Genomic DNA, 19,011 nt, shown 5'->3' with positions numbered 1-19,011 from the left:
TGATCCACATGGAGCCAGTTGGTCCACCCTGGCACAGGAAGCCACACCTGGTAGGTGAGCTGTGTCCCGTGGTCAGACAGAGCCTTGGCCCGAACCGCAGTCATGCTGTCAGCAGCACTTTCCAGGCTGCTAGATTACCCAAAATCAGTTACAGAGAATCGTAGAACAGTTTGGGTTCGTTAATGCTGTAATTAACTTTCAGACAAGGCAAACTGAATGCAGTAATGAATAGTAAATGGATAAATCTATCACAGAATGGGTTGGGCTGGAAGGGACCTTAAAGATCAACCAGTTTCAACCTCCCTGCCATGGGCAGGGACACCTCCCACTAGATCAGGCTGCTGAAATCCTCCTCCAACTCAGCCTTGAACACCTCCAGGGATGGGGCATTCACAACTTCCCTGGGCAACCTGTGCCAGTGCCTCACCACCCTCACAGTAGACAACTTTCTCCTGATAGCTAATGTAATCTCTCTTCTTTCAACTTAGAACCTTTAGCCCTCGTCCTGTCCTTGCACTCCCTGATAAAGTCTCTCCCCAGGTTTCCTGCGGGCACCCTTCAGGTACTGGAAGGGTTTTTTAAGGTCTGCCTGGAACTTTATCCTCCAGGTTGAACAACGCCAACTGTCTCAGCCTGTCCTTGCATGAGAGGTGCTCGTCTTTGGATCACTGAGAAAGTGAGTCCGCTTTACTTTGAGACCCTTGAAGCAAACAGCAGCCTGGAAGGAGACACAAGTTGTTCACTCCTGTAGCTTTACTTGCTGTAGGTGTGTATGCATGGGAGAAGGCAGAAAGCAACCTTGGTGCTTAAAATAAAATACTGGAGGAAAGTTGGGCATTTGTAAGGGGGTGGGAAGTGAGTCAAATGACACCATAAGCTCTTCCTGACACTCTGTACTTGGCCATTAGACAGGAGAACACTGTGGGAAAGGCTGGTACATGCAAAGAACTGGATGGTACATGAAATAATGGCTGATGCATTACTGGCTCCGTCGGATCAGCTGCTCTCCCTGCCTCTGTCTCTCTAGACATCTCTCTGTTGTGAAAAATAAGGCTGTACCTCAGAAAAAATATCAAATGTAAGACAAACCACATATAATTAAATATAAGAAACAAATTGAGGAAGGCAAACTCTCCAGCTTTGTCACAAGGAAAAACCTGGCTGCGGCATCAAGCTTTTCTTGGATTGATTTCTGGTCATTGCTGCCTTTTTACTCCATGTTATCTTACACGCATTAGTTAATCCAAATGGAAAAATTCCTGCATCTGTGAGGACGAGCTCTCTCACCAGACACCAAAGTTAGACCCGTTCTAGTTAGTGTTTTTACACAAGAGGACCAAATAAGGCCTCCCCTTGAAGCATCTAAAATAGAAATTGATGAGTTTATTTTAATTCCAGCAATTCCATGAGCATTAGAGATAATGCAAACTGAACTGGGATTTTGTACTCTGATCCTCCACTTCTCTCTTTACTCCTGGCCTCTTGGTTTGCCCCCTGGTGATGCACATCTCTGTCCAGTCTGGAGCTGTGCCTGTGCCAGCTGGCCTGAGGGCACAGAAGTGCTTTTCCCTTGCTGGCAGTACTGGTGTTGGGCTTTCTTCCCTATCCGGGCACTAGTTTGGTTTTCTTCTGCTTTTAAATAATAATATTTAATAATAATATTTAATATTCTTTAATCACCACTATGAGAATTATATGGAACTGATGGGAGGGGTCCAGAGGAGGCCACAAAGGTGATCCAAGGGCTGGAGCACCTCTGCAGTGAGGACAGGCTGAGAGAGTCAGGGTTGTTCAGCCTGGAGAAGAGAAGGTGCCGAGGAGACCTTAGAGCAGCTTCCAGTACATGAAGGGAGCTACAGGAAAGCTGCGGGGGCACTTTTTACAGGACATGGAATGATAGGACAAGGGGGGATGGCTTTAAACTGAAAGAGGGAAGATTCAGCTTAGACATTAGGAAGAAATTCTTCATTATGAGGGTAGTGATGCACTGGCCCAGGTTGCCCAGGGAAGTGGTGGCTGCCCTATCCCTGGAGGTGTTCAAGGCCAGGTTGGATGGGCCTTGAGGAACCTGATCTAGCGGGAGGTGTCCCTGTGCATGGCAGGGGTGCGAGCATGAAAGATTTCACTGTGGCGTGAATGCTGGGACAAGCGGCTGATGCCTTGGCATAGCCGTGATATTAGCAGGAAGCACAGAGCAAACGGCCGGTGTTCTCATGCTTGCTGGCTTGTGGAGACCTTGAATCTTTACTAAGACCCGTGAGTTAATAAGAAAAGAATGCACTAAAGGGAAAACATGAAGATAAGGGGCACATCTGTGGTAAATAGTGGGTTGCACTCTTATCGCTGTAACTGTGGGTTTCTCACAGGTGGAAATTTACCGAGGTAGCTGCTGACTGGATACAGAAACACTATATAAGGTTTGCATCCTCTCAATAAAGGGCATCTCGCTTGTTGCCTCATCAATGGGGTCTGTGCCTTAATCGCTACACAGCGGGGTTGGAACTAGATGATCTTCAAGGTCCCTTCCAACCCAAACCATTCTATGATTCTATGTATATTCTTGCTTACTTTCAGAGTCTGACAAGGCAATCATATAAAGTTCTTTTCTTTAGAGAACTAGGCAAAAGGTTTTAAAATGTTGGATCACATCCGTTTTATTTCTCTTATGAGAAACCAGCGAGATTATTGAGAGCAAGGTTTGATTCAAAGCATCCAAACATAAGCATAGCGTTCTTCTTGTTTATAATCTTTATTTTTAACTTCAATAAGAACAGTTTTAAAACATTCTCTCTAAAAAGCAGAATATGCTAAATAAAAATACAAAAAAATTACCTAGTCAAGGTGAAAATGCCTAAAAACATTTTCAAAGTAACTTGTTCCTCTATGGTTCACGAGAGTCCATTGAGCTCTCAGGCTGCTCCTGCCACTGCCTTTTCCATCTATTTATGTCACTTTTATAACCGAGTTTGTTCCAATTCTATTCCATTTTGCACTATTAAATTCTACCAGTTAGACAAGAAACTAAAAAAGAGTAAATTAATCTCATGTGAAAGAACAGCTTTCATTTTCACAAAGTATCAGAGAACGATTCTTTGAACAATTTACAAGCTTCTTTCTTAAATCTCTGCTTGCTGAAAGTTCAGTTGAAAAATGCAGACCCTAAATAAACCGAATTCTATTGAGATCAATAAAACTGAACCGTAGATAGTTCATCCTACTGTCCTCCCAAAATACCTCAAATGGTGCTCAGAAGATAAAAATGCAGCCAAGGCAGTCAGTGACCTTGCATAAATCTTCATCCCAGCTGCCCAGGTGTTTTTCAGCTGTACATTCACATCGGTTTTCTGTCTATTCTTTGGCATCCCCAATCCCTCCAGCTGTTATTGCAAACGTGGCTTCGTTTTCAGGCATCTCAGGGCTGGGAAGAGAAAAAAGAAACAAGGAACTTGTGGGTTTCCCTGTGTTAAATATGGTTGTGAAACAGTCCCCAAAATGTTGTAAGTGTAAGCAACCCAGAATACTTCAATACTGTTATGTGCAAACTATAGAATGCGATCAATATTATTGAGATCAGAAAAAGTGAAATCCACCTTTTGGAAGATGGCAAATACAATGGAGGGGAATGGAGAAGGTGCAGGAGAAGGAGAGGTTCTGTCTGTACCAACTTGTTTCCGTTTCATAGAATCTTAGAATGGTTTGGGTTGGAAGGAATCTTAAAGATCATCCAGTTCTAACCCCCCTGCGATAGGTGGGGACACCTTCTGCTGGTTCAGGTTCCTCAAAGCCCCATCCAACCTGGCCTTGAACACCTCCAGGGATGGGGCAGCCACCACTTCCCTGGGCAACCTGGGCCAGTGCATCTCCACCCTCATAATGAAGAATTTCTTCCTAATGTCTAAGCTGAATCTTCCCTCTTTCAGTTTAAAGCCATGCCCCCTTGTCCTATCATTCCATACCCTTCTAAATTGTCCCTACCCAGCTTTCCTGTAGGTCCCCTTCGAGTACTGAAAAGCCAGTATAAGGTCTCCTCGGAGCCTTCTCTTCTCTAGGCTGAACAACCCCAAATCTCTCAGGCTGTCCTCACAGCAGAGGTGCTCCAACCCTCGGATCATCTTTGTGGCCTCCTCTGGACCTCTTCCTACACTTCTGTACTCTTCTTACGTTGAGGATTCCAGAACTGGACACAGGATTCCAAGTGGGGTCTCACGAGAGCTCCACTAGTGTGATTTTTATTGGCTTGCGTCTGCCACAGCTCACCAGGGGAAGCAATGCTAATTGTGTCAGCAAAAGTTAGTAATTTAACAGCTCCGGAATCAAGGGGCCACCAGTATTACCAAACTATTTGATGGTCTTCTTTAAGAGATGAACATCTGGTGGGATTTATAATGGAGGATTATGGAATTTAACATCTGTGATATCCCAAGGCAACGTTAAGTCTGTTAATTAGTCTGTCCTTCTAGATTTTCTCCCAGTGTACCATCAGGAAACATGGTTGGTTTGAAACTATGATTCATCTGTCAAGCTATTAAGTTACAGTAACATGAACTTTGTCATCTTATGGTTGCTCATAAAACGGCTTCCTTCCTGCAAAGGATATTTACCTGTCGTATATCTTTGCAATGCGCAGCTCCCCTCTCCCTTTCCTCAAACAAATCCTGGTAGTTGAAGCATGAGCAAGGATGTGGCCACCAATGGGCTTTTTGGGGTCTGCCTGAAAGCTAAATTAGGAAGAAAATTTGATGATTCACTGTGCAGACTCCGAAGATTAATCTTGTAAATAACTGTCAGATGAGGCACATTGAACTCAGTAATGAATAATAAATAGATAAATCTATCATAGAATCATAGAATCATAGAATGGTGTGGGTTGGAAGGGACCTCATCCCGTTCCAATCCCTCTGCCATGGGCAGAGACACCTTTCACCGGCTCAAGCTGCTCAAAGCCTCATCCAGCCTGGCCTTGAACACCTCTAGGGATGGGGCATCCTCAACTTCTCTGGGTAACCTGTTCCAGTGCCTCACCACTCTCACAGTAAAAGATTTCCTCCTAACATCTAACCTAAATCTCCTCTCTTTCAACTTAAAACCATTCGCCCCCACCCTACCCCTGCACGCCCTGATATAAAAGCCCCTCCTCAGCTTTCCTGTAAGCACCCTTGAAGAACTAGAAGACTGCTATAATGTCTCCTCCGAGCCTTCTCTTCCCCAGGTTAAACAAGCCCAACTTTTAACACGTTTGCTTCAAGATGGGATGTTCAAATACTCAATGCTGGCATAATTTTCCTGTCATTAAATTCAAGAGGCTTAAGTAGTACACACTTTAAACTTGATCTATTATCTGCTCCAAAAGAAAATGGGGTGCTTTTTCAATACTTTTTTTGTGTCTTGTTCCCTTTGTTCAAGTCACAGTGAAAGAAACCATCATGCCAGGCAGCAGATAAATATGAAAAAAACTCACTATGAAAACAGAGAAACCCATAGGTGTCATCCATGGATGGTTCCTCATACCAGAGGGATCAGTGACCAATCTGAACCTTTGTTTCAGTGCCTCTTGCTCCACAAAATCTCAGTTTCCATCTGTTGCATGTGTAATGCAACAGAGAAGACATTTTTAAAACAAGAGAGAGAGGAAGGGTGTCTTACGTCATAGTTGCCCCTGGATCTGCTGTCATCTGGTTGGTCACAAACACAGCCACATTGTATTCTATGCAATAGAAAAGCATGCAAAGAAGATGGACTATATCAAGCTAGATGTCCAAAATATTCTCCCACCCATGGTAAAAGCAAGGCTGCTGCTCAAGCACTTCAGATTTCAAATGAAAGAGAAGCAAATATTCTTTATGTCTGAAGGCTGGAGTTACTAAGGAGGCAGCCTCAGTTTGTTCCTGTGTGACTTTCTCTGTCACACTCACACCAAAAAATGAGCTTTTCAGATTTCCGCTGAGCAAGTCTTTCCCAGTTCCCATCTTCTCTGTTGGTTCCCTGCCCTCACCCCACTTCCCTTCATTTGTCTGTTTGCCTTTTTTAAAAAAAATTAATTTACTGCATTAAAAAAACCATTTATTCATTCTTCATCAACATTTCTGGGACATTCCAGTGACAAGGGACCCTATTCATCCTCCCTCAGAGCATTGCAGAGTACTGGGAACATGGAAATGGGCACAGTTTTTTTATCTCTCTGTGCCTTAATCCTTTTTTCTGTTCTTTATATTTCTCATATATTTAGACTGACAAAGTTTGAGGAAGGCAATTTCTCTTACTGGATATTTGTCCAGTTCTTCCACCTATTCTCTCATTTAGCGCTTCTCTTAACAGTATTTATAGGAAAACTCTAAATGTTGAATAGTTTTAAAGACTCCTTAATCTGTCATTCTTAAATAATCTATCAGTTTGATTATTTTGGTAACTGACAGAGGTGTAAAGTGAGGAACAATTCCTGGCTGATAATACACTCAGACTTTGAGGTAGTCGTGCTGCCAACAGCTACTGTTTCATTAACTCCAGTCCATGTTTTCCAAAATTTGCAATACTTCCCTTACCTTCTGATATTTTTTGGAGCCTTGACAGCATCTGAGCCAGTTTCTGTTGTCGTTCAGCCAACTCTCCACGACCACTGAAATCCACACGGAAAAGTGCCATTATGGAGTCAATGATCTGCATTGTAATTACGCTGGATAAGTAAACATAGTGAAAGAAAATAGGAAAACATATTCTGAAAGCAGCAAGCATACAAAGAAAAATGAGTCTTTTACCAATAGCTTGAATATACCAGCTTCCTCATGGAACTTGGCTGCTACATAGTCCAGCAATTCCATCTGATGTTCACCTGGTGGGAAGTACAGTTGCCAAATGAAATTAGGACCAGAAGGAGCTTTGAAGCAACAAAAGCCTGAACTTTGAAATTCCACTTTAAAGGCCTGCCCTGTTTATATTTTCACTGCCAGCACTTTTAAATCCAGTGCCCAGTAACCAGGTTCCAGTTTCCACTTGCCCAGCTAACAAAACTTCTTTGTGAAAAGCTTCACAACAGAACTATGCATGAAGATGACTTTTTTGTTGTGTTAACAACTGAAAAGATAAACAATTTAACACTGAATTAAATGACAAGCAGAAATTGTATTAATCATATATTTCATGTTGATATTGTACTCTCAAAGTCTTCGGTCCCATTCAAAACTTCCTTGAAGTCTTAATGCAAGATCTTGTGGCAGAGTGTGTTGGAGCTGTCCCTACAAAGTTCCATTCACAAGATCATAGATTTCTTAACAGCATTTATAGAATCTCCTCACATTCAGGCAGTCATAGTTACATTAATTGGTGCTTCGCTTAGGAAGATGCTATGCTGAGACTCATCATATACATGGCAGAATTCACTTAACGTAGCATCAAACTGCAGAACTTTCTTGTTAATGTAGTGCAGCTGAGCTGGAATACTTACACTGAGTGAGTCTGCTCACTGTACAACACCAGAAACAGAAAATGGAATCAAGCTCCTAAATTCTTTTGTTAGCAACAAAACATTCTTTATGATCCTCAAGGGGAAATCTCAGTTAATAAACTAAGAACTATTAAAATGAGAGCCCTGGGAGGGGAAAAACATAGCTGTCATGCCAGTTGCAGTAATGGTCTTACTGGTATATGCACGTGCATACAGCACATTGTCAAGTACTGCGTCATGGTCAACACTGAAGCGATCAGCAATGTCACGAAGACGGTCTGGTCGGCTGGAAATAATCAAAGTTAAGGATTTCTCTTTGTACAAGCCATGCTCTAAAGCACAGGAAAACTCCATTCCAAATCAGAACTATGGAAAAACAAAGAAGAATATTTATTTTGATCCTAGAGAAGACTGACTTTTTCTTTTCACACTGTCCCACATACTCTAAAGATAGTTTAGGGCTCACGACGATAATTGTTTTGTGTTTAGGATTTGAGGTAGAGGGGGCTGACAGTTGGATATCTGTGCTCTAGGAATTCAGCTGTGGGCAAAAGCTATTTATACACAGTCTGCCACAGATACCAAGTGTTAAAAAAAGTGTTTAGTACTTAGATTAATTTCTCTTGACGTAAACAGAAAAGCTTCTGTCACCTGTATCATTATGAAGAAGGCATATTAGATCTCAAAAAACAGTTAATATAAAATGTGTATCCTAACTCTATTTTTTCCAGGCTGGATTACATTAAATGACAGAGAAAAATGTCACTGCCTTGTGGGTCACTACACCCTGTGCTCTCCAGGCTTTCCATGTCAGTCATAATGTTTTGCATCTATGAACCTATCTGGAGCCTCCTGCTTGCTTATAACAAAATGAACTGTCTTTCCAATTCATCATACCTGTAGATTTTAACAGTCCAAAAGATACAAAGTGTTTTCAGTATCTATGAAGATAATCTTTCCACCCGTGTAGCCATTTGGTCCGGGAAGCTGAGCAGTCACTACAGTGAATCATAAGAGATTGAAATGAAAAAGTAGGAAAAATATTTTCTTACTCCTTCTATTATTACTTTTTAAAGAAATACAACTTCTTGTCCATATAATAAAACCACTGGTTTTAATCAATGTGTAAATCACAATTATATCAAGTCTTACTGCCAGCTTGAGAAGAAACCCAAGCTACTTTTCTTAACTGGGGATAGTATGAGATTTAATTAATGGTGTCAGAATTGTGTTTTACTTGGTACCACCGCTGAATCTGTGTATTTTTTTATTGAAAATATGTAAGGATATTATTAAGAAGTTCTTAAACACAAAGCATCCTCCTAATCCTCTGCCCAAATTAATGGTATTGATTCAGTAGGGTTTTTTCCCAGCTGTAAATCCTGTGATCAAAAATTCTTTGGGTATTAATTTTTCCTGATATGTGAATAGATACTGATTGTGGGTTTAATCTCTTTGGCATGAATTATCTAAAATACTCAATTCATTCAGTTGTAATCAGTCATGCAAAAGGGTATGACTCTGCTGGCCATTAGGCTGTACTAAGCAGAAGAGGCTTTACCCAGAAAATGCCATAATTCCCTTTATAATATAGCAGTTACCCAGGGCCTGGTAACTATATCCCAGCAGCATTAATATTTGCATTAGTTATTATTTACTACTGTTTACACTAAGAGATATTGCTGGGAAATCAAAGCTCTGCTGTGTTGGGCACTGCCCAAATACGGTGACTGCCAAGGTCTTTGTTTATCCAGTTACTGTCAGAATGGAGTATTCTTTCCATGTCCTCTCAGAATGTCACATCCAGCAAAGCCTCCTCAAGCCAGGAAATTAAGAGAGATGCCCCTGTCCACCTGTAGCCCATATTTATGTTCTGCTTCACCAGTCTCATCCATGGGGGCATAAATCTCTCTTAAATTACACTTGAAAGGCAAGCAAAGGCAGTGCCTGATTTTTTGGCAGGACATTAATTACCATCTATTTTAGCCCAGCATACAAAGTCAGTTCTTGGGCTTCCTGGTGGGGTGAAAGGTACCTACATTATGAAACCCATGATCACTCCTTCTCCACCCAGGAAAAGCCTAGTCAGGGCTCCTGGATCACAGCAGCTCGGGGCAGCCTGCAGAGATCCAGGCATCATTTAGTCTGTATTTCAGGAATGAACCTTTCCAGCAGCTCTTTTTGGGTGTTCTCAGTCTGCACAGCTCTTTGGGTGACTGCTCCCAGTCCTGTCCATTGCTGCTGGGAAGAAAGCTTGCTCTGCTTGTCCTCCGAGCACCAGCCAAGAGTTGGGATCTGAATGCTGAAAATCCTGGCACTTTATGCCCCTCAGTGCTGGGTTGGATGGAGCTTTGAGCAACCTGATCCAGTGGAAGGTGTCCCTGCCTGTGGCAGAGGGAGTGGAAATGGATGATCTTTAAGGTCCCTTCCAACCCAGACCATTCTATGATTGTGATCTTCTCTTTCCTCATGGCAAAACTTACATTGATGTGAGCACTACTAAAAAGTAATAATTTATATGAGTTCTCTACTCAAGGACAATTAATGGAGGTAAGAGTCACCAAGGTCTGTTTCACTGTCTTTCTAGAGATAAAAGATTCTGAGTTGTCTCCGTGCGTTTAATTCCAGTACAGCTGCTAAGAATGGATTCACTGAAAAGAAATGTCTTTCTGTTTTAAGGCAGTGAACCTACCACAAAGGGTGTGAGAGAGCTGGGTTTTGCCTGTCCGGAACTCTGTTAAATAAAGACAAAGAAAAAAACAAAGGTCAGGGATTCTTTTTTCTGAGTTTGCCAGAAACATTCTTACTTAGAAAGTTCACCTCTGTCTCTACCTTTTCAACCACTTGATCTCAATTTATAAATCATACTCTGTGCCATAGAAATGTTTTACATGAAAAGCAAAATCTGAAATGCTTTAATTCGATCGTGCCTGACTGCTAAAGTAATTTGTTCTTTTCGGTGTATAAGTTAAATACCACATGGCACATGTGGAAAAGTTTTATATGAGGGAGGTGGGGAAAGAAATGGTTGATTCCAGTGACCTGGCCCAGTTTCACTTTCACTAAAATGATCAAGGAGAAGCTTATAAGCTTATTATTCTCATTATATCAAAACATGCCAGTCTCCAGTTTATCTTTTCTGAAGGGAAGACAACTGTATTTTATGAACTCTTATTGTTGTAGAGGGGTTAAACACCAACTGATCAAATTTAACCATAATAGAACCTTAATCTTATATGAAATGCAATGTATACTAAGTGTGCATAAATAAAACATCTTTTTTCTTGGCAGTTTTGTTACTGGAAAGGTACACAGATGGCATCAGGGAAATCCTTCCTATATAACACATTAGTAATAATAATGCTACGTTGCAGTGAATCAGCACACTCCGAGTCTAATGATTGCTCAGCTCAAACTCAGCCTACAAGCAAATGAAGAGGAAAAATGGGAAAACATTTAGAAAAGTGGACTCTTTCTTCTTGTGCAGGTATTCTTCAATCTTTATGACAGAAGTGTGATAAGTTCGATAGAAGAAATCCAACTTGATTTAAAACCTAACCTAAGCCGCAATTCTGTGTTCAGTAATACTCATTTAATGTGGTTTTCTCACCTCCAAAGGCCTCAGTGATTGCCATGCTTTCAATTCCACCACCCAGAAGTTTACTGGAGAAAGGGAGAGGAGTATGATATAGTTAAACCCACAAAATCACAAGAGGAAAGTAAAAAAAGATACATTTTTGCTACTTTAAGAAAAGTTATTTCTGCCCTAAAGCCTCCTCACTTGATGCATTAAGTACAGGGTGCTAAATGATCACTGATTCATAAAGAATTAACTCTGTCTCAAACTTCCTTTCTGTGTGCAAGAGGAAGCTCTATAGAAATTATTACCAGAAGGAAATAAAATACATTTGAAAAGGTAATACTCCAAAATATCTCAAGGGAGGTCTTGAAGACTTGTAATTTTGACCTTAGACCTGCAGGTTGTTTTGACTGGCTGAAAAAACAATGACATGTCCAGATTTCTGGATGCAAATTCTGTATATTTATAGTCACTGTATGAAGCCCACTTTCTCAAGGCCAGGTTGGATGGGGCTTTCAGCAGCCTGGTCTGGTGGGCAGTGTCCCTGCCCATGGCAGGCAGGGTGGAATTGGATGATCTTTAAGGTCCCTTCCAGTCCAAACCATTCTATGATTCCGATTCTCTGCAGAAAAGGAGTTGGTTTTGTTGCTTACTGATGCAGGCAGCTTTGAGCCAGCACTAGCTCCAAATGCAAGGTAACCTACATGTCCTAGCTGAACGTTTGTTCCTTTATATTTTTCATGTATCATTAAAAGACAATAAATCTGATTATTGAAACAGTCTAGACTAAGGAAGGATTTAAGCAGAGAGAAGCTTACTCAAATTCCTGGCTGCCAGTAGTAATGTGAAATACCATCTTCCGTTTTTCGCTGTACTCAAAGGCAGTTAGGAAGCCTGGTTCCTAAGGAAGAGCAAAGAGAACATGAGAGGTTTATTTTAGCTTTAACCTGAGGGTCATGTGCAACATCCCACATAAATGTCTTCTCCCCACCCTAGCCTCATTTACACAAGTTGGGTATGGAAAGCACCACAGCATTTGTCTGCATGTTGTATAGTATAAATTATTATCCCTTCAGAGTAACAAGCAGAATAATTTTCAAAATTATCTTCATGATTTGGTGAAAAAATTCTGTTAAGAGAAATGTTGCACAGCATTTTGGAGTGGCTGGCGTAAGTTTAAACTATCAGGAAAGCAATGGGCTTACAATAAGCTTGTTTGCAGCTTCTTTAATCTTGTCCACTTTGGCTTCTGAAAGCCCTTTTACGTTGCACAGTGCCCGTCTTGTGGTCATCTGGATTCCTTTGATCGTGCAGATCCCAACAGACTTCAGCTTTTTAATATCTGCTACATTCTGTGAAGAAAGTTCCCTTCTGTGAGAACTCATGACAGATAATGAGAAAGCAAATAAATCTTTGAAGCATGTTTTCTTATGCATTCATACACGTGTATTTTCACCAAGAAATAAACAGATTCACAGTAAACTCCTTGTTGTGACACCACTAACAGAAAATTTTGAGTAGTATCAGTGTGAGGGATCATGGTGCAGAGACATCCCAGTTGAGTCTTTCTAGATCTGAGATGGTAGTAAGGAAACAGTACGGGTTACTTCATAGAGTGGAGCCCAGCCTAGTAAACCCTGTAACGCTCAGTCTGTCCTTGGTCCCTTAGCACAGATAATCTGCAAACCAGATAATCTGATCATGGATAACTGGGAGCTGACTCTAACTGCTGTGCTGTTCCTGCATGCTCACAGCATGTCCAGTTTAAAACAAATGTATCCTCCAGATCCAACCAACGCTTTGGGCTGGAATGAGTTTTTCATAAAGTGGGTACAAGCGTGACTTCAGTCGGTGCCCTACTGACACATTTTTCCTCCTCTCACCTCATTTTATGATTCTGACATTGCTGGAAAAGTAAAGGCAAGCAACAGATTACTCACAAGAAAACACACTATGTGAAAAGGTTGGGGTAATTCTTCAATTTACCATTTCCAGTCAGGATCTCTCTTTGAAAAAACCTGGATATGTTATCTCTTTATCACCTAGACTATGTGGGTGCGTAAGGCATAAGAAGGGAGGGGGGGGCTATGCGAGAAATTAATCACATTCATTTGGAAGCTTATTTCTCATCCTGTGATATGGGTTTTGATTATTTGATTAGTAGAGTTGGGTGAAGTAAAATCAGTCACAAATAAAAGTGACTCTCTTACCCAAAAGAATATAACAATCAGCAATATAAGAAGGATTGAGCTAGTTTACTGTGGTTTTCTATTCAGACAACAGCCTGCTGCTGCAAAGATCATTTTCCTAGACCAAAACTGTAAATGTGTTACCCTGCTTTCTTATTTCTTCAGTGGCTCTGTCTTTCTGATCACATCAAACTGTTCCACATTACAAGCCTCTCTTTGGTAGACTTGCTATCACGGTTCAGCCCCAGCTCGGCTAATCTCAGCAGTTAAAAACTCTGCAGCTGGGCTCTCAACTGCCTTTCCCTCTATCCCCAGGGAAAGGAAAATGAGAGGGAAGAGACTTGCAGGTTGGAAAATAAAACTACAGCTTTAATGAAACAACAATAATAATAATATCAATATTTATAAAGTAATAAAATATATAAAAAATATATGAGATCGTGCCTCCACCCCTCGATGACTGTATGTCACCACAAATGCTGTAGAGCAGACAGGAGGGAATGGGTCCAAGGCTAGGAAGGAGCTGGACTCAGGAACGCATGGATCCAGGATGAGGAGGAATCAGACAAGATGAGGTCCTCACTGGACATCAGCCACCACAGAAGAGGCTGACCCTCGTGGTCTCTCAATTTTTATACCAAGAATTGTGTATATGGGATGGAATACTCTGTTGGTCAGTTTAGGTCACCTGCCCTATTCACCCCTCTTCACAGTGCAGACCTCCTCTGTCAGCTCAAAGATGGCCTTGGTTACTTGTAAGCATTGGTCTTTCTTCATACCAAAACCCTGTGTTATGACTTCTAGGAAGAACATTGTCTGAAAAACATGCAGCTAGCTTTCAGAAAATGAAGTCACTTAAAGCGACTGAGTTACAAGGCAGAAAACTAACTCTAATTTAGCTCAAACCACAACACTTCATTACAGAAGTTCTTCTCCTCTCCCACAGATTCACCTTTCACCAGCAGCTGATGGACTAACCCAGGTCCTCGGATTTGCTCCTCCTCAGACTGTAGTTCAATACCATGCAGCATTCAGTGGTGCTGCTGGTTTAACATGCCGACACTCCTGCACCCTTACACCAGCTGCTGATCCTGACCCTCTGTCTTATGCCGCAGCCCTGTCCCAGCCGTGTCCCCCTGAGGTGGGAAGGGGAGCAGACCCTGAATTCACAAATAAGAAAACCTAAGCCACACTTTTAATTGTGATAATTTTGGGGGTATTTAATTCAGAAATCCAGTTCGCAGGGTGACTACAAAACCAAGTGTGCCAAAAGAAGGGATAGTATCCTTTAGGGGCAGGAAAACTCAGCAAAGGCTGTGGGGTCCTTAATTCCTATCAAACACTTTTGAACATCAAACCACAGCCTAGTGCTCATCTGACTCTCGTTGTGGTCACATGGTCAGTTCTAGTAATTACTTCTCTCCCTAATCCTAGGAAAAAAAATCATAGAATCAGAATGGTTGGTGCTGGAAGGGGCCTTCAAGATCATCCAGTTCCAACCCCCTGCCATGGGCAGGGACACCTTCCACTGTTTCAGGTTGCTCAAAGCCTCATCCAACCTGGTCTTGAACATCTCTAGGGATGGGGCGTCTAAACCTACAAAAGCTATTTCTTTAAGCAAATTAATTTAACAGACAAGTGTTATCATATGTTCACACAAAGATTTTAACTGGCACAGCTCAGAACAAAAACGTCCCTTGGGCTGTGGGAGTAACACTTGCAAGGAAGGGAGGAAGTTAAAAAAAAAGAGCCGGAAACTCTTATTAAGCCAGAAAAATGGCCTCAGTCATTATTCTTTATTTTCAAGATCTCTCATATCATTCTCTGCATACCACACCTCATTTAATATTGACAGGCCAGGACAGCTCCCTTCCAGATCACGAGAATAGCTTCTTTGGTTAGCTTCTTAAATGTGTAGCACAATAATTTGTGTATTTTTCCTATGTTGTCCCATGGTCAGAGCTCCAAACCTCATGATCCTTCTTTAAAATGCTCTCTAAAACTGTCAATGAACTGCCAATAAAAAAAAGTTGATAACAATGATGCTGTTGACATGCTGAGCCCAGTAACCGTGATGCTGACTAATGCTGCCTCACTGTGTCTGCATCCCCCCTGTCTGCATCCATCTGCAGTCATTAATTCAAGAGTTATATTTTACATCATATCGGGCAACTCAGCTTTTTATTCTGCATCTACAACACTTAACATAACCGGGTTCCAATCCATGAGCCAGTCCCTTGGATAAAAATCTAATAATGGTAATTCAAATAAATAGGTGATGATAAATAAGCGCCCTACAGGCAAGATGGAGAGGGGGCTTTTACATGGGCTTGTAGTGGTAGGATGAGGCGTAATAGCTTTAAACTGAAAGAGGGTAAATTTAGGTTAGATATAAGGAAGAACTTCTTCACTACAGGGGTGCTGAGGCACTGGCACAGGCTGCCCAGGGAAGCTGGGGATGCCACCTCCTGGGAAGTGTTCAAGGACAGGCTGGATGGGTCTTTGAGCAACCTGATCCAGTGGAAAGTGCCCTGTGCACAGCAGGGAGGTTGAAACAGGATGATCTTTAATGTCCCTTCCAACGCAAACCATTCTGAGTCTATGTTTATGTGATAATTAATGATGATGATGATAATGATTATAGTTCATATCTGATGAAGAAAGTGAGCCACTTATTTTGCTAGCTACTAATATAATACTCCCACTCTACCCCCTTCACCAGTGTGCTGAAAATAGTCTAGCAACAATTGTCACAGTGTAATTTCACAGGCACCAGAATTGCAGCAGTAATTACAAAGATTGGCAGGAACAGGAAGTAATCTATCACACAGTTTTCAAATAAATTAGCAACTAGTTGGTTTTTGAGGAGTGCTGGGTGCTAAATACTTTGAATATCTTGCCACTTCATTTAGGAATCTGATGGAAATGAGATTTTCTGAAAACCTGTCTTACCACCAAAGGCAAAATTTGTCTTCACATGACTGATTTAGTATTTATTGTAAGGAGGAATTTCAGATATTTGTATCAACGTGTCCATGCTTTTGGAGAAATAACCTTACCATAGCTTTACATGGACAATTTTGTGCAGTAAAGTAATTGCTAATACTTACAATTCCATGCTTCTGTAGCAAGTCAATATCCTGAAAAAAGGATTCCTGAAAAAAAGCAGAAAAAAAAAATCTGTAAATGTTTGTAAACATTTAAATTTTTCCTAACAGTACATAGATCATCGGGTACCCAAATAAGCAAAGCCATAGTCAGCCAAGAAGGCCTACACATTTCCTGTCACCTTCTTCACAAATTGTATCTTCAGAAACAAGCAGAACTCTGCTGTGCTAATAAAACTTTTGTTATGATCATCATCTTCTTGATTCTTTCCTCCATGGTTCCTCAGCCTGTTCAGGCTGCTGACCATTCCTTGGGAGCATAAAATTAATTGATAGTCCCCTTGCATTTAATACAGAAGTGTGAAATATAAAGAAATAATATTAATCCCATTAAAAACTGTGCACAGCTTTTGAAAGGTTAATGACGAGCACTTGAAGAGTAAGGCTGTGCAGGATCTAGACGAAGGAGATTTCCTTGGTAATTAGACTGGAACGGAATTTTAAATGCATTGAACTCCCTGATGGTTTTTGTGGACCTCCTGTCTCTCTGCAGGTTTCATAACACTATGAAAATGGCTTCAAACAACATTTGCCACATATAATTTTCAATGAACCATAAATTTACCTCATCATCCTGGTATCCTAGTTCTTCTTGGACTACTTGATCCTCCATGGCCTTCATCATGAAAGGGCAGGCAATGAAGTATTGATCGGTACTGGGAAATGGAAACAAAGACAGTATAGCGGTGGCAGTAAACAAGTAAGTGACTGTAAAAGGACTTATAAAAATCCCTTGAACTACAGAACCTTTTCAGTGTGTCATCGCATATGGGTTTAAACTCAGATTCTGCTTCCAACTCTTCATTACCTGACATAACAGAACAGAACGAGAAAAAATATCTACTGCATTTCTCTCAGGTGAACTAGTTTGGCTAGAAATGTTTGAAGAAGCGTTAGGGAAAGAGATCTGATTCCCTTGTGAGAATCTTAGGTCAGTGTAAGAGTTTGGAGGTGGGAACACTTAAAATGATTTATCACTCATGGAATTTATTCTGAGAAGAAAGTTAAAGGCAGTCTCTATTTTTACAACAAAAGTCAGCAGAGTTGCAGACAGAATAGGTTGTGGAAAGGCTGTGCAACATCACAGCTTCCCCATCTTTATGTGACAGAAAGCCCACAAAACAATACTATTGAGAAGGCTACAACTCCTTAGTCACATGAGAGGAAACTATAAAGCTGTATTTGTTTTCAAGTTCTTGCTGGAGTTGAGGATGCCTAATAAATGCTGAAGACATTCAATACCTGCAGGAAGTATTGCTTGCATGAAGAAAATAAAAGAAAGGTAACAAAAACCTGGGGGAATTATAATAATAGTCATAATCATCATCATAATCTAGGGCTTTTATTAAGCAAAAACATACTTATTTCATATTTTTCATGGTTAACTCGCCATGTCTTTACTCCACTACTTCTTTACTGCTCTCTTTATGTGAATTCCTGTAAGCAAGAAAGCCCTAGAACCAGAGCAAGCACTTATTGATGGCATGGTCAAATAAAAAGCAAAATATTAGCTCCTTATAATTGTCTGAATGCAAGGAAAATGAATACAAAGTAGTTCCTTGTAAATACGGTCTTGTAGCCTGATCTATCAGCTTTGTGGTTTTGTAAACTGGCACGCTGGTTCTGTCTTAATTGTGAGCTCGCCTTCACTGTTGTAGCTACAGCTGATCCAAATTCTTGTAAACTACGTCATCAAGACTTGCATGTATGTTTGATTGCTCATCCTTGTTAATAAAATCCATGAAAAGTGAAAACAGGGTTATTAGTAAACTACAAGATGGGGTGCATCTAAGAGAGGGTGGGATAATTTAGACTAAATCTCTGCAAGCAGCTTTTTCAGCTTCTAAATGGATAGTTAAGCTCTGCCTAATTTGCTTGCAAGAATCTTGTGTTTAGAGAGGATGTGAGAAGTGAGAAAGAAAATATAATTTTAGAATTATTTGTGTTTTGGAGGGAAAAGACAATGAAGACACTTCTGTTAGTAATTAATCAAAATATTCCGATAAAATCAGTTGATTCTGATAGTGTCAGGATATATTTTGTTTGTGTTTCAGAACCCTGGCAATTATAGAATGAGAAGTCATGCCTTCTTGTCATGCCTCATATTGGTCAGAAAAATAATTGCAGTAAAACACTAATTACAAAATAAATTATGACATTTTAACAACCTCTTAACTTCAAATACTGAAGGAAGCAAAACAAAAGGCATTACAATCCTCACAAAATGCACATAATCCTGCACTCCAATCACAGCTGAACAAGTCATGGAAGCGCCCTCCTAATCCCCCATCCTTAGGCAACTGGAATCCCACAGCAGAAAAACAAGACAGACATAGACCTGTGCCTTCCTGCAGGGAAGGAGAGAAAATGAAGAAAGTATAGCACACCCTACTGAAAGCTTCAGTGATGAACAGAATCCTCCTGTTTAGTGGAGAGTCCTCCTGTTGCTGGTGTGTTGGCGCACTGAAGACCCGAGAGCATTACAGCCACCAGCACCTGCAATGAACCAGATTAGAAGGGTGAAACTTTGAGACAACACAGCAAATCCACGAAGAAACGAGGATCCTTGTGAGGAAGCAAAAAACCTTGGGTGCTCTGGCCCTGCTGTTCCCACTCTAGGAGCTATTCACTAGGACA

The 19,011-nt window shown here is 41.0% G+C and overlaps 2 protein-coding genes across 2 annotated transcripts in view; one reads left to right on the top strand and one right to left on the bottom strand.

The window, feature by feature from the left end:
* SYNGR1 (synaptogyrin 1) overlaps positions 1-19,011 on the top strand; it is a 360,929-nt gene that overhangs the window by 67,254 nt on the left and 274,664 nt on the right. The window lies entirely within an intron of this gene.
* DMC1 (DNA meiotic recombinase 1) lies at positions 2,923-17,025 on the bottom strand. The gene is made up of 13 exons (XM_069855951.1): positions 16,940-17,025; positions 16,318-16,362; positions 12,224-12,370; positions 11,837-11,919; positions 11,049-11,101; positions 10,131-10,172; positions 8,364-8,436; positions 7,633-7,724; positions 6,753-6,826; positions 6,540-6,654; positions 5,644-5,704; positions 4,602-4,718; positions 2,923-3,418 (listed from the first exon to the last, which is right to left on the bottom strand). The coding sequence occupies exons 1-13, from the start codon at positions 16,997-16,999 to the stop codon at positions 3,349-3,351; spliced, it is 1,032 nt and encodes a 343-aa protein (XP_069712052.1). The 5' UTR covers positions 17,000-17,025; the 3' UTR covers positions 2,923-3,348.

Source organism: Phaenicophaeus curvirostris, chromosome 1 (assembly GCF_032191515.1).
Source record: "Phaenicophaeus curvirostris isolate KB17595 chromosome 1, BPBGC_Pcur_1.0, whole genome shotgun sequence".
NCBI classification, from domain to species: domain Eukaryota; kingdom Metazoa; phylum Chordata; class Aves; order Cuculiformes; family Cuculidae; genus Phaenicophaeus; species Phaenicophaeus curvirostris.
The sequence above is the reverse complement of the archived record's forward strand: the minus strand, read 5'-3'. Positions and strand labels throughout refer to the sequence as shown.